We start from the raw sequence: 16,280 nt of genomic DNA, 5'->3' as shown, positions 1-16,280 counted from the left end.
CTAATTGCATGGGCGTGTTTGAACGAGCCATTTTAGGTAGGCTTCACGTTTAAAAAGAAGATCTCTTTGGATTAGAAACTTACATTTTTGCAACTTTACATATCTTTTATGTGCACAGACATCTTTTAACACTCTAAAAACAAAGGAAACATGAAATCGGTCATATGACTCTTTTAAAAATGATGCCTTACTGGAATAGCAAAATATAATTGGGTGTAATTTAATCAATCACTCTTGACTTCACTGAAACCCATTAGGAATGATCCCAAACGTTCACAATATAAAACATGATATCACAGTTCCTCTTCATTCTGAATCAGTCCAAAAATCCCAATTACTTTTTACATTGCTTTTTTCTGTCTTTACAACATTTCATATTAATCTATTCTGTATTACATGAAAACAAGACATTCACCCATTGAAAGGGTAGAAGGAAGCTACTTCATCATTTTTAGTAGGCCAAGGAGACACATGTGATTGTGAGAGTCAGTCGAGCGCAGCGCGCTGCAGATCTAAATTCATTCAAGGCTGTGGCTTTCCCTGCGCCGCTGGGTTAGACAAACATCCTGTAGCCAAGACTTCTGTTCTCCAAAGCATTGTGGATAATTTCATTACAAATCTGCGGATCAATGTTGCTTTGTGCTCCTTAAACACGGGTGAACTCGTAGTCTAATTCACCAACCTTGTATACACCATGTGTAATTCTTCATCACAAGTGGTCTTTTGGTCTTCATGAATTTGACATAGACGGTGGACAAATAGATTGAGTAATGCTAACATTCCTAATTCCTTATCTAATTGGAGTACAATGTCCTTAAGCTTGCTTGTAGAAAAAGTCCATCTTTAGTGTTCTTTAAAAGCGGAGTTCAGATTATTTAAATTCATCCCAGTGAAGCGGTTTAACTGGTAAAGGAGACACCCTCCCCTAAAAGGCTCTCTCCAGCTTCAATGACAGAGCTCCTTCTGTGTGGCTTTTGGCACTGTGACAAGTCACTATTGAAGAGGGAACGGACTGGCGTCATTCTGTCCTCACGTGTGGGCTCTCTCAGGCACAGTATCTAAACAGCATCTCATCTGAATATTCTGGTCACAAAAAACAAAAACTCCAATCTCTACAACTTACAAACCTAGAAAAGTGTGGGGGAAAAGATGTGAGGACAATCTTCATCTTCAGTGTGACTGGATACATATATGAAACGTGTTCGATTATTTATGGACTTTTTATGACTTCAATAAACAACAAAATAAGAAAGAGACAGGAGAGAATACGGATCTGAAGAGAATGGAATCAGGAAATAACAAAAGCCAGACTCAAACCTATGTCCCCCACAGGAGCACCAGGGCTCCACACTGTCAAGAAAGCTAGTGAAAAAAGCATTTACTTTTAATATTCTAGACTGCAGTTGTCTGTTTACAGAATGCACTCAGAAGCGGAGTGACAACCAAATCTAGACGGTTTAAGTCTAGGTCATAAAAGTGTTCATATGGAATGGACGAAGGGATTACTTTATTCACTTACTCTGTTTAATCAGCCTCTTGTCAGCCACCACCACATTCTCCGCATCCACAACAATGACCTTCCCGTCCCGCGGGCCCACGGCAAAGTTATCGAAGCTGACGTCTAGCAGGTAGAGAGCAAAGTCGAAGTCGTTGTTAGTGAGCTGTTCTGCAATGTCCATCAGCTGTTTGGCCAGGTCAACTCTCTTCTCCCAGGGAGCGTTGAAGAAACTCCAAAGCTCCTCACCCACGTAGTTCACTGCCACCATCCGCCCGCAAGCGCCAAGGTACTTTGCGAACGGCCAGCCTTCATCTGACGGAAAACTCTGTAATGACGAAAAAAAAATCACATAAGGGAATAAGTGCAAGTTTATGGTTAACAACATTTACAGTCAGTGTTAGAATTAAAATTATTGTTGTTTAAGCATTTCTAATAGGGTTTTGCACCGACTACTAGATGCATTCGATATGTTTATACACGGTTTCAATTGCAAAAACATGAATAAACTACTTTTGTGGCCCAAACTTAACTCTTTCCCCACCAGCATTTAAAAAAAAAGTTGCCAGTCAGCGCCAGGATTTTTTTATGATTCAAAAAAGTGTAATGCCTTCCATACAATCCCAGAAAAAATGTTACCTCAATAAATTTAAGGTCATTCCTATTGTATTTGTGTTCATTTTAATCATTAACATTAAAGGCACACTCCTTTTATGACTAAAATAACTGGAAAGGGTAAAAAAAAATATTGCCAAATATTAAAACGGAATTTGCAAAAATTAAAACGGACAAAACGGAATTTGGAAAAAAAATAAAACGGAATTTGGGAAAAAATAAAACTGATTTTATAGGGCCCTACAATATATCAAAGTAAAGAACAGGCCCTCTGCTTTTAAAAAAAAGAAAAAAAATTCTCATTTTATCCTACCTTCATTTGTTCTCTTTCTATCACCTCTCATATATGGGTAGGTTTTTTCAAAAATACAAAATTTTTAGCAAAAATCTGAGATCATTAAATTTCTGTGCGGGACTTTTGATAGAGATCAGATTCAGAGCGATCCCCAAAACAGACACTGAGTTTTAACTGTTTGTCCTAAGGGAATACTTTTTTATTTGTTGGGTAAGAGTGCCACCTGGTGGATAATAGCAGAAATATGGATTGCCGGAAAAACTCGTCATTGGCAGGGAAGCGTTTTCTTTAAATTGATGAGTTAACTTGTCAATGGCGATGAAAAAAGATTTAACCTCCGGTAGACTTCCACAAAGAATCAACAGAGTTCTACAATAGATTACTTCTAATAAAAAGCTAAATAAATAATTACCTTAGTTCAAATCATAGCTAAAGCATATCAACTACTACACTGAAATAACATTACTGTGTAAAATAAAAGGTACAGTAAAGGTTTTTTAGTGGCATCTAGTGTTGCGAATTGCAACCACCCTCAATTTCGAAATGCGATGAAAAGCTACGGTATCTGCCACAGGACAAACATGTCGTCATCTGAGACGATGTAGGAACCAATGTGTTCTGTAGAGCAGTTTGTCCATTTAGAGCTTATTTACAAATATGACGGCGACTTTCATGTAAGGGGACCCACAGTGTGTGTATATAAAAATGGCTCATTCTAAGGTTCTGAAAACAATACAGTTCATTAGATCTTAATACACCACTGATAATATAGTTATGTATACATATTATACTGCATTTCTGTCAGGAAATTCTTCTAAAAGTTACACATTGCACCTTTTATGTATACAAAGCTAGCTACGTGTAATTCATACAGATCCATGAATTTCTGTCTGGCTGCCAAACCTCTAAATCGCACAACGGCAATAAATGCAGTCTCCGCTCGTCTTTAGGAAACCAAAACATTTTATGTTCTACAAGGTATTTGTTCCAGAGATCAGTTTAGTCACCAGCCCGATAAACAAACTGACCGGAAGTTAAAGCTCCCGTTCTTCCTGTGTTTTTGAAGCTTTGATTGTGTTTACGGTACGCAATATAACATGTGTTCATGTTTCACGTGTAAAAAAAAAAACGGGGTATTTTTCACACAATTTACTTATCTCTAGACTGCGGTTTTCACTGTCCTAAAAATGGGCTGTCTTCCTTGTTCTATAAAGTCCCTCCTTATATCGAGTTCTGATTGTGTAGTTCATTTACTGTGTTGTTATTCGACAGCAGCTTAGCTTAGCCGAGCCGTTTGAGCTAAGCTGGCGACTGAGGTATTCCTGTGGGCAGAGTTTAGTCAAAAACTCTTATATTGACATCAAAATGGAATCAGGAAGAACTTAACCTTTAACTTCGGGTCATGCAGGTAACCAGGGCTATGTGCATGCATCCGATTAAACCATCTATATTAGCATCTGTTCTACACATGACAGCACCAAAAGGAAAATTTTGACCACAAAAACTGTCCTTGTGTAACATTAGCTTTGTATAATAAACTGTAGCTGCCATATATATTAGTAATTGCGCAAAATTTAAAAGAAAGTGATCCCAGAGTGCTTTCTATGGAAAGCAAAATAGAAAACTGATACGTTCCAAGTCCATTGTGGAGCGTTCATATACAAACCAAAATTTCAAACAGCTCGGAGCAAATCAAGTGTTTCCCTGAGGCTGTGACAGTAACCTAAAGTGAATCGGACATGGCTGCGTTTTCCACTATTTATGAAAATCTAAGCAGTGATGGATTTATTTTCTCACCAGTATCATCTCAGTAATGCAAACACTCTTAAAGTCAATGCAATCCTGGACTAGCCAGAAACAGCAAAAACAGCTGCACAATGATTTGTGGGTTATTTACGTAAGGTAAACTGATAAGACTAGTTGTTTATGCTGAAAGAAGCATGTTACCATGTGAAAAATGTGACATACCAACAATAAATAGCAGTAAATTGGACTATGGGGAGTTCTGACTGTTTCAACAATGGGTGCAGTACTTCTAAAGATGTCTAAACACAGAAGTGAAATTTTTAGTGATAAAAGCTAACCGAACTGGTAGGTGGTTTACTTCAAGTGGGGAAAATACTACATCCACTGCATGCAAAACAGGTTATTTCAACACAGTACTTTTGTTGTTTGAGTCACATCTGGGCACAAAAATTGTGAATGTTGGGGGGGCATCTGTCAGTTGTGACTCTACTCTGCGAGGCTTTCCAGATCTACACAAATGAGGTAAGGCAAGCAGCTGTACCCCTGTAACTGGGTTGGTCTCTCAGGGCTTTAAGTGGGCACGTCTCATTATGGCTTCTCTTTCTATTTCATCTACCATAGTGTAGAAGAGCATAGGCAATTAGATATGAAAGAGTACAAATTAAAGCAAAATAAATGGAAAACCAAATGCATTTACTGTCCGGAGCACACAGCCTGCTTTATTCAATCAAAACGCCACTCTATTTTAATCATTTATATTTGAAATGTACAAAACCTCTGTCTTTATTCTGGCTGGGACCGTACAGTTGATATTCTTCAGTAATATTGCCCTTTTTATTTCTTTGAGCTGCTCAGATGACTCACACGAGCTTCACTGATATTGACAGACCGCACTGCACACGGAAGAAAAGGCACACAACTGCAATCTAATTCCCTTTTATTCACAGTTGGAGAAATCTAATAGTCTAGTTTAATCTGCCTCAGAATCTGATTAAAATTTTATGGAGAATCTCATTAATATTTCACTATACACATATTATTTTAAAAACATACAATCGGTACAAGGACACAGAAAAATGTCTGCAGTTCAGTCTTTTGGTCAAAGCCTAAGAAAGGGTGAACAAACCCAATATACTCAAATTTTGAAGTTTGACTATTGTTCAAATATTTTGTATGCAGACGAGATACTTTTGAATTTATCCAATCCATTTGTGTGCATTATCCAAACCAGAGCACAGTGCACCTGAATACTGTATTGTACACGGCAATGTTCCCAACTTGACTATTCTACTACAATGTCACAAAGAATTTTTTGTACAAACTGAACAATAAGATGTGGCACTCATATCCAGTATGATGCTTCATGATTACATATACAATTATGTGGAAAGGGTGTATCGACCAGTGAGATTTTATTGTGGCTATGGGTGCCGCAATGAGATCTTCGATTCATGCCGGCCGCTGTAATAAGGTCATCTGATGACGCAGCATATTGGGTGTATTGACACATACTTAATACCATTTTACATTAAATTTTTAAAGGGGATATGACATATCTGACATATTTAAGAGGTAAATAGTTGAATTCTTATGCTAAACAAAATCTTATATCATGATAATATGTATTGTTAAAAGGTAGAGAAGTGATTTAGTCAACAACAGTGAGAGATTTTCTCTTTCTCTTAAGACCTAAATGGTCGTCTGTATGAGTATACTTTAGTGGTGCAACGGATCGCAGTTGATCCGTGATCCGGTTCGGCTCGCATGTGATTCGCGGATTAATACGCAAATTTAAATAGGGAAAGTTTATAATTTGTAAGTGTTATAAAGGTTTGCAAATGTTAACATTCAAGTGATTTTAAACAGTTTAACTGCAAAACGGCGCTAAAGTGATCAGTTTACTTTACGCACAAACGCACGCGTGCGGTTAAATGCGTCCGGTCCAGCTCGAGTCAGACGTAATCATCCTTCAAAGATCAGAACTCTTGATGTTTAAATTTCAGAGAGTTGCGCTACTCTCTCTCATACTGTAGTGTATTAAAATACATTTGGCTAATAGAGCAATGAAAAACAACGTAACGTTTTTATGTGGGACGACTGTAATGCTGCGCCGTCTGTAATTCACCCTTTGTCTGTGTCTGTGCGCTCGTTTAAGGGGACTCGGTAGTGCACAAACAGAGAGATGCAGTCTGTGCACATTTGGTCTTAAAGAGACAGTAAGCTCAATTGACCTACTTAAGTCTGTGTCATTAATGTTAATCAAACAACCCAAGACAAAGAGAAAATCACTTCTGAAGCTTTAAAAAAATAATAATTACATTTAATTAATACAATAAATGCAGTGTTATTATTCATTTGATTTCTGTAACTAATGATTTTAGACCTTACTTAATGTGCAACCTTGTTCTTTTTATAAATGTTTGTAATATCTTGATTTGTTATTAGAATTTTCCCATACTTTTTTTTTTGCTGATCCGAAAAATGATCCGATCCGTGCCTCAAAATCCGTAATGTGATCCGAACCGTGAGTTTTGTGACCCGTTGCACCCCTAGTATACTTGCAAAGACGGAAATTTTAACGTATATAAGTTGCACTTTTTTTCAAAGTTTGGCTATTTTGACTTACACGTCAAAATAATTTCATATGAACCAAGAGAAACCATTACTGTCTACAGCCACGAGAGTCAACTCTATGCTGCCTCTGTATTTATGTAATTCAATGGATTCAGTGATGTGGAATGACTTCGATGCAACTTAGGGCGCACTCATATTATCCAAACCAAACCAAACCAAACCATGCCCCAGCGGGATTGTCACCCCACCCTACTACCCCAGATGCACGCACTCACACTGTACTTTTATCGATCCGAGCCCGGGCGCACTTTCGTCATTAAGATGCGATTGTTTTGAAAAAAGCAGGAAGTAAAGCGCTCTCTTAACACTGGAACCCACCGTAATGATAAGTCTGTGTTTTTAATTCGGAGTTGTTTGGTGCGCGATTACAGACAGCCCTCTCACATGTCATCATATTGCTTAGATTATAGGTTACGTGTGCATCTCAAACATTCACGAAACCCCGCTGCGCGCATCAAAAAGTTTTTATGGAGGCTTATGAAGGTGAGTGGTCGCGCAATTGACTTCTTCATCTTTTGAATCGCGCTCAGGCGTGATTGCGCTCACACCACAGACTTCCGCGCCTGAGCCCAAGTGAACCGCACTCCAGCCCACCTTTGCATCCTGGCCGGAGCGAGATCAACCAATCCTCGCTCGGGCACTGAACAGAGCGATCACACTAGTCAAACAAACTAGGCTTTGGGGGTCAAACGCGCCCGAGCGCGGTTTGGTTTGGATAGTGTGAGTACACCCTTATACTCTGGAGCGACTTATATAAGGCCAATAAACTACAAGAATGCTCAATGAGCAGTGGATGCGTGGCTTCCACGCTCCTCACACGGAAACAGCGTGCACTGTGGTTTGTTTCAATTACTTAGAATTACTTGATGTAAAACTGCAGTGCCTTAATACGTGTACAAACATTAGGTTTTCGTGAACACAACACAGTAACATGATGTGGGTGCGTAACCTCGATAGTTGACCATAGTCCAAAATTTCTACCGTTTGACAAATTTCTACGGGTTTATCATAACTACCGGTTTATCGTCCACCCCTACCGGCAGGGTTCATATACGTTTTGGAACTTTATTTCGAGTATGGTCCTGTATGATGTCATAAAGGGCGGAATTCTTTGTATGGGCACTTCTGTCTGAAGAGCTTGCATACATATCAACCAGTGTTGTGTTTCACAAAAGCTTTTTTAGCTATTTATGGTCATTGTTACCATTGAACTCTATTGGTAACAACAACACTTGCAAACATAGTTGCTTTCGGGAAGCATACCACTGATTGGAACACAACCATTAACATGCTTTGTTGGGGTTACAATTAAGGGTTACGGGAAAAATGTTGGCAGCGCTGGCTAGGACTTGCTCCAGGAAATTTGTTGTTTTGTTTGATCACACAATCAACAATTTTCCAGCAATAAAAGATCCTAGGCAGTAAGTAAAACTGAATAAAATACATGTATAGTTAATCGAAAGTTATACAGGGATAATATAATGATGTATTGTGTGGGTTGTGTGCTTGTGATTCACTCCGTCTGTGGTACACCTTGGCTGAGTTTGTCTTTTAACTCAATGAAACTAAAGACTCTTTGGAGATATGAAGGATGCAGTAATACTCCATAGGTACCAAGGATTAACATGAGATTGGAAGAAACCTTACCTTTAAATAGTATGCAGTATAGTATAATATATGCAGTCTACAGTATCTTATTTTGCATTCCGAACACAATAATTCTCGTGACCCACAAATAAACAAAATGCACTACTACTGCACACCAGAGCATGTGAGCGGTGCGGAGCGGTGTGACGCTCCGCTAAATATTCCGTTCTACTGTTCAAGCGCTCCACTCAGTCGCTCACCGCCCAAGCAAGCGCTCCGTTAACTTTCCGCTCACGCTCGCAAATAAACCAATTCCCACTCCGACATAAAAAAAATATTTAGTAAGCCTAATTGTTTTCTGTACTGACGTTCTTGGATAATTGCATTTAATTAAAGTATTAGCTGATAAATAGCAGTTATGTACAGTTGTGTGTTGGTTATTAGACCTAGTTTAACTGATACGGATATAATTCAAATTAACAATTTGTTTCCACGACATCCACATGTTTTACTAATTCACAATTTTAAGTTATAATAAATGTAATAAGTAATTACGAAATATTATAACAATTCGTTCCCCTTACGAGAAAAAGATTAACAAAATTAACATAATTAACATTATTTGAAAAAAACTAAAATAATTTGAAGAAAAATTTCTTAACAAGAAGGTTTTTAAGTGCGAATTTACATTGCATCGGTAAAAACTAGGGGTGGGCGATAAACCGGTAGACAAAATTAACCGGTAGAAATTTGTCAACCGGTAGAGATTTTGGACTATCGTTTCTATCGAGGTTACGTGCCCACGTCACGCTCCTGTGCGTGTGGTCGCGAAAACGTAACGTTTGTACACGTATTTAAGCACTGCAGTTTTAAAACAAGTTATTTTAAGCCATTGAAACACAGACAACAGATCTGTATGCGTGCGTTCTTTCTGTGTGTCAGGAGCGGACAAGTCGCGCAACCGTTGCTCTTTCTGTCTGTGAGGAGCGCGCAAGTCGCGCGACCTCTGCTTATTAAGCTCGTGAGCATTTTTCCCGCTTTATTGGCCTTAAATACACATATGCGTCAAAATTCCCGTCTTTGCAAGCATCATCATAAACACGACCAGTAAGGTCTTAAGAGAAAGTAAACAGCTAAAAGAGAAAGCGCATGTGTAACAGTGTATTGGATCCGGACTTTGGTCTTAAAGGGGAAGTTACCTAATTTTGCTCCTGTCTGTCACTCGTGTTAATCAAACAGCATTGAGAAAAAAAATCTCTCGCTCCTGATTAAATCACTTTTCTACCTTAAATAAAAATATATATAGGCCTATACATACATGCATAATTATTTATTATCATTCTTATTGACTGTGTATCTTCAGAGAGCTTGAGTTTTGTTTGTTTTTATCTTCTTTCTATGCTTGTATATGTTTTTTGTGAGAATTATGAACATTTCTATGGTATTAAAGATTTAAACCTTATTAAAACATAAAAAACTCTACCGTGATACATATCGTTATCATGATATAAAATTAATCCTATCGTGATAGAAGATTTTGGTCATATCGCCCACCCCTAGTAAAAACAGAACACAGTGTCTTAAAGAAATTAAAATTAGACAGTATTTATGAACCTGTAAATGTACAAAACGAATGCAATACAGAATATTTATTTATGGCATTTTCAATAGTATATTATTAGATAAATTAACATGTATCTATGAAAACGAATAAATCATTATTTTGGCTAAATTAATCTGGATAGATCATTTTAGTCAGACTAAACATTTCATCATTTCAGTACAAGAACAAGCTTAAATGCTATCTATAACAACTTACATTTTATCCCAAATGTTACATGGTCGAAAATCTGTAGAAATATAGCCTATCCGAGAACAAATTACAGAACAAAAATGTTTAGGTCACGCGGACCGAACGAAAAGCCGTTAATTAAGCGGACTCTCTGTAAAATAGAGGACGTGCTGAATCAGTCGAGTCGGCAGATTATCATCAATGTTTATAATGTTCCACGCAGATACTGTTGATGAAAAAATTTAATATCTAAATGTCCAGGTAAGTCAAGTGTTTAGTCAGTTAATACTAAATGCACCGGCGTTTTTGGCTACAGCTTCCTCATCCACGGAGTGGCCGCTGTACATACACAAAGAACTATAAATGTTTTTATTTTAAGTGGTTTTAATGCTGGTAAGCAATCAGTTATATTATGTACAAATATATTTGTATTTGTGTTGATCAGTTAGATTAAAGTTATTTTAATCTTTAAAACTGCATCTAGATGCAGACGACGCTACAGTTATTCTGTCATCTTAGTTTCATTTCTTTCATTTATATATAAGGCTGACGACTTCATTAAAACAATATTTGAACTCCATAACTTATTGCTAGCCATTTTTACAGATTCTCGAACTAGCAAATTACCAAAGGGCATTCTGGGATGAGCGAGCGGTGCTGAGCGTATTGAGCGAGCGGAGCGGAATTTTCGGAAATGCGCTCTGCGCTCTGATGGAAATATTACCGCACCGCTCAACGCTCCGCACCGCTCACATGCTCTGCTGCACACTTGCTGTGTTCACGGTAACAATGTATTCCTTTATCTCCTTCAATCCTGTTGTCAGTCCGCAGCCTCATTTTTCTCCATGTCTCTTTTATCTGCAGTGTACATGCAGCTGCCAGACAGCTTTGAAGTTGCATTTAAGCCTTTGACACTTTATTTGAGGCCTTTAAGAAGGTACAGATGAGATAAGACTTAAACTATCAGGTCACGCTCCAGTTATGCCAACAAATCAAGGCCGTAAACAGAACGCACTCCCCACTAATCAGTGCTAAACTGAGCCAACAATTTCTACAAATCCAATTTGTTCCATTAAACACATTTTGCAAAAATAACAATATTAGCCTACTCTAATATTTGTAATTAGCGTAAGCCGTGGCAGCGGCAGGAGACTGGAGCGGTCGATACCCTATAGAAGGACTGGGTCAATCAACAGAGATGAAACCAGTCTCACAGCGCTGCTCAGTCCCAGCACACATCCCGTGTGAGTTCGATCAGGCAGCCTTCAAGAGGAACCGTTAAAAATCCATTGTGTATGTGTGGGGGGTTACTCTTAACCTCAAAGAGAGGGATTTGAATAGAGAAAGAGCAAGCCAAAAAGCTTTAGTGCGGGGTTTTGTTGGTCTTGGCTCTGTTAATTAGGGGAAAAGTGGCCTCTACAGCAGAAAAAGACCTATGAGACCCTAATGCTGTATCATATTGTATATACAGAAAAGGCTATGGCTGAACAGTGTGAATGTGTTTAACAACATACAGTACTTCCAAAGTCAACTACACTTGTGGTGCACTCATATTATACCCAACTCAATGGAACTGTGCACGAGCTTGATTTCCCACACACTGTACTTTGAGCGATCCAAGCCCGGGCACGCTTTCGTCATCAGGATGGGATTGTTTTGAAGAAATTGCTTGGTGCAAATTAAGATCACACTGCGCTTTTCGCTCTTGAACCCAAGTGAACCGCACTCGAGCCCACCTCTGTAAACTGGCCAGGGATCAGAGCTATCACACTAGTCAAATAAACCATGCTTTGGGGTCAAAGGGCCGCAGGCATGGTTTGGTTGGGATAATGAAACTGCACCCTTAAAGAGGCCCTGGGTTCACCACAGTGTGTATTGAAGTGGTATTTAATAGAATGCTAGGTCTAGTGTTTTAAAGAAAAACTCTTCTTAAAAAGTTGAACTGCTTTTAACTATACTATAACTTCAGAAACATAGCACAAGCTGAGATGTAATGGGCTACATATTAATGGCTGTTGTAGCTAGTTATACCGCAACATACTTTAATCTGGAAAAGTGGCAATATACAAACGAAATGACAGTGGTTTTCTGCTTATGTCCAAGTATTAAAAAAGCCAGTCTTTAGTGAAACTTCTTTTAAAGGTTGTCTTTAACATAAAAAACAGGGAATTATTTTTTAAATGTGAGCATGTGTATTTGCCCATAATGAACGCTTCTCAATTCATTCAACCAATCACATTTGCCCAAATGCACCTTATACTCCAATATCCAGTATCCAAAGAGTTAAGGTTACTGATGATGCACTGAAGTGAAAAAATTAATTAGAAACTGGGGTCTCACCTAACTTTGACTAAACTTTAATGCTGCTTGGATGGAAATGGTGTTCGTTCTTTATTTTAAGCATGCTTGAAAAAGAGAGCGATCGTTTGTTAATTCAGTGGCATTCAGAAGTGCTGAGAGGACACAACTTTACCTGATGTGATACATTGGCCTCTTAAAATCATCAGAGGGAAATTTACATTCTTGTCTATACAAAATAACAAAAAGGCATTTATCTTCCCCTCTGATTTATCTTTCAAAAGGTAGTTTTAACATTTTTGTGACATTATTTCCCTTGAAGTCCACTTATAATGATAGCCAGGGCTGCACAGAAAAAACAAACAGTGATAATTTGTTTTCATGACCATTTTGTGCACTCCCTCTGCCAACTTGATCTAAACCAGGGGTCTCAAACTCAAACTGGCTTGGGGCCATTTCTGGGATTGACATCTCCTCTGAGGGCCACAGAGATATTTTAACATTAAAAACCCCACAATATTTCTGTAAATGTATTGTTTAAATTGTATTATTTAACATATAATAATACTTAATAAAATTAAATAGTGTATTTTTTCTTTTTATACATAATTTTATAACATTTATACATTATTTATTTAGCTTAACTATGTTTTAACCTTACATTTTTTATTAAACCCTTGCACTTAACTAACAAATTCAATTTCTGAATACATTTATTAACTACAATACATTTTTTGCCCTCAGGTATTGTTTCTGTTTTTATTTTTATAAAGATATTAAAGTCACAGTACTGACTTGATTATGTTTCATCTCTGTAAAAATTAATATTACTGGTCTAGGTCTTTGTGTAAATGCATAGCAAGCAATTACTATACAGTAACAATGATATATTAGATATTTTTTATATGTTCATATTAAGATGAGTGAGCTACTTACATACTTTTATCTTTTGCACGTTTCTTTTCCTAACCTGGGCATCTGATGGCTCATTTTCTCATTCATAGTTTTATATGTGCATTACATCTCCCGCTCCCTGTGACTTGGTGTGAACTAACCCTGCTAATTAACCCAACATAGTAACCCTAACAGATCTTCTTTGGACGAACACTCCAAGTCCAGACCAGATTTCCTGTTTGGATGGTGACAATGATATGATTGACATGAGGTGCAGATGAGCAATTCAGATCTGATCACGCATTCCATTATGCTCAGCGTCATGGAAAGTGTAGCTCATGGTTTTATAGCAATGGAAGTTGTGCAACCTCTCGAACGCATTGAAAAGAAGCGCCTTTAGTCGCGTTTAACACGTGTTTTTAGACGCAACTGTGATAGTCCCTTAAATGTTTGCATCAATAATCAAATGAATATGAAAGTGTGTAAATAAAAATCTTTCTCCGGACCAGATTGTTAATTTTTAGACAGCGGACGCAGGCTGCAGAGAGGGGGAGGGCGGTCTGCAAATGGCTGGCATGACAGGAGTTTAAGAACACTGATTTTAACTATAGTAACATCAATAATAAACATGTCCATTAAAAAAATATCTAATTATTTGATTAAGACCATTTCAATTATTATCACAATTAAACTAAAATGTCTTACATTTATATTTTTAAGGCACCATACACACGTCACTGCTTGTGTTAGAGCACTTAAGGCCTCAAAAACAGCCAAAAGGCCTAAAATAACAAATACTGTAAATGTAGTAGGAACTATGGAAATATACCATCCCTATTCCTTTCAGAAAATGTATAATGTAGGTGAACAGTTTTGTATATATGTATATATGAGTAATTCCCACCCTGCATGTACATACACGTTTGAAATGCAAGAAAGAAAATTAAAAAAAAATGCAAAGAAATAACAAGAAAGTAATAATGTATGCAGTGGATCCCTAGAGAGGAATATGATTTTCTCTATAAAACCAAACAAACCAAAAAAAAAAAAAAAAAAAAAAAAAACATGAAACGGACCCAGACAAATATATATAATATATATAGCTATGTTTCAACCGTTTCAATTGAAACGGGCCCCGCCCTAAAGGAGGGCCCCAGCCCGGCGCAAGAATGTTTGAATGTGGGGCTATGATTCCTGCACGGGGGAGCTCACATTGTCAGTGCCTGTGGATGTTAAGCAATCACATATCTTTCATTTTAAATCAATTAATTTCTGCTCTTTATTTTCTCTCGGACGTTCATACGCGCTTTAGCCTGTAGAAATCTGATTATTAATATGAAATGAATGTATTTTATAAAAAAAATATAGAACTGCATTAATATTTATTATATGTCATTTAAATTATTTTTAAAAGTAATTTCTTTCATTTTTATAAATCAATGTAGAATCGTTTACAGCAGCATCACAGTGCTTCATAAAAACTCTAAGAAAACGTGCACATGTGGATAATTCTAGAGGTTTAATTATTCTTTAGCATCGGGATCACTAGACGAGAGCTTAATAGCCTTATTTTTGTGAAAACCGACATTTCTTAAATGTGTTACCTGTCGTAGTTAGCCCGTGCGCATTCATTCCGACAAATTTTCCGTCACAAATGAAGAGAATATCAATTTGAAGTACTCATCGCTATATGCCCTATTTATTCCCTTCAAATATCAGAGCTGTGCAGAGAGTTGCGCAATTGTGTCTCATTGCCTGACTGTGACCGCTAAAATACACTTGGAGAATAGAGCAATGAAAGCAACGTCATTTTCATTTTATCTGGAGTGAAAGTTTAAGCGGCTCCCTTCCCGAAGTTCCCTTCAAGGGCGCAAAAACGCAGTTTTGAATTCGACCATGCTCTCTCTCATCAGGCTTGTCTGTGCAAGTGCGATTCCAGGTTTTTAATAATACATTATTTTAGGGACTGATTTCAATGGGTTTTTTTTTAAATAATATTATTGGATTTTATACTAACCTTAATGCAGTATTTAATTGTATTTAAAATATGTGTATAACATCTGTGTGCATTTACTGACTGCCTTTAATATATTTTGTGCATGACGGCATTTTCCTCTAACGCAACATCCACACAATGTTCCATTAAATGAACATAATGACCAAGAACTTTAGATAAATGAGGGGTGATTTTTTTTAACAGTGGCTTGGAAATCGTCTATTTTTGTTTTGCTCCCGCATAACAATGTAAACTGTTTTTATAATAGCCTATTGAACATAGATGCCGTCAGCTCTCGTTCAGATTTTTATTGAGCACGAGGTGACAAAATCGCTGGACAAAGATAAACTTATCAGGGAATTCTCAGCACCCAAACACAGAAAGGTGGATTTCTAATAAGGTTTAGGTGAAATCTACGCTCGCCGCCAGGTGAGCTGTCTACGGTGCTGAAAAAACGCGGAGCCCATCCTTATTTATAAGTTCGGTTCAGTGTCAGTCAGACACTTGTCTTGTTTGCTTTTGTTAAATAATTCAAGTTGAGGGGATGTTTGAGATGTTTTTTTTTTAAGTCAGCCCAGACAGCTGAAAATATACTGCGCAAATCAATTAAGCAGAGAATTTAGCGTCCATGAAAGGGCGAGGCAACTATAATTGTATAGTTGTAATTAAATAAGGTTGGATCATTTCTTTTGAGCTGCCTGTTCGTGAAGCTAAAAGTGCACGTAATAAAATAATATACCATTGATGCAAACCAACAGGAATCCTTGCTTTTTGCTCTATTATGCTTATGTTTTATGTGGGTAGGGCCTCCTATTAGTTATTGAAACGGGCCACCAGATGCTTAAGGCCGGCTCTGTATATATATATATATATATATATATATATATATAAAATGTATAAAAGAAAAGAAAATATATGGATATATGGA

At 37.4% G+C, this 16,280-nt stretch overlaps 1 protein-coding gene across 2 annotated transcripts in view; it reads right to left on the bottom strand.

The window, feature by feature from the left end:
• Positions 1-16,280, bottom strand: part of dipk2ab (divergent protein kinase domain 2Ab) — a 54,403-nt gene that overhangs the window by 5,717 nt on the left and 32,406 nt on the right. For both annotated transcript variants that reach the window (XM_065294700.2, XM_065294701.2), the window contains one exon: positions 1,520-1,823. In XM_065294700.2, the coding sequence (XP_065150772.1) occupies positions 1,520-1,823 (304 nt within the window). The remainder of the gene's footprint in view (positions 1-1,519; positions 1,824-16,280) is intronic.

The sequence above is a fragment of the Paramisgurnus dabryanus genome, chromosome 22, assembly GCF_030506205.2.
Source record: "Paramisgurnus dabryanus chromosome 22, PD_genome_1.1, whole genome shotgun sequence".
NCBI lineage: Eukaryota > Metazoa > Chordata > Actinopteri > Cypriniformes > Cobitidae > Paramisgurnus > Paramisgurnus dabryanus.
This window is presented reverse-complemented; position numbering and strand designations above follow the sequence as displayed.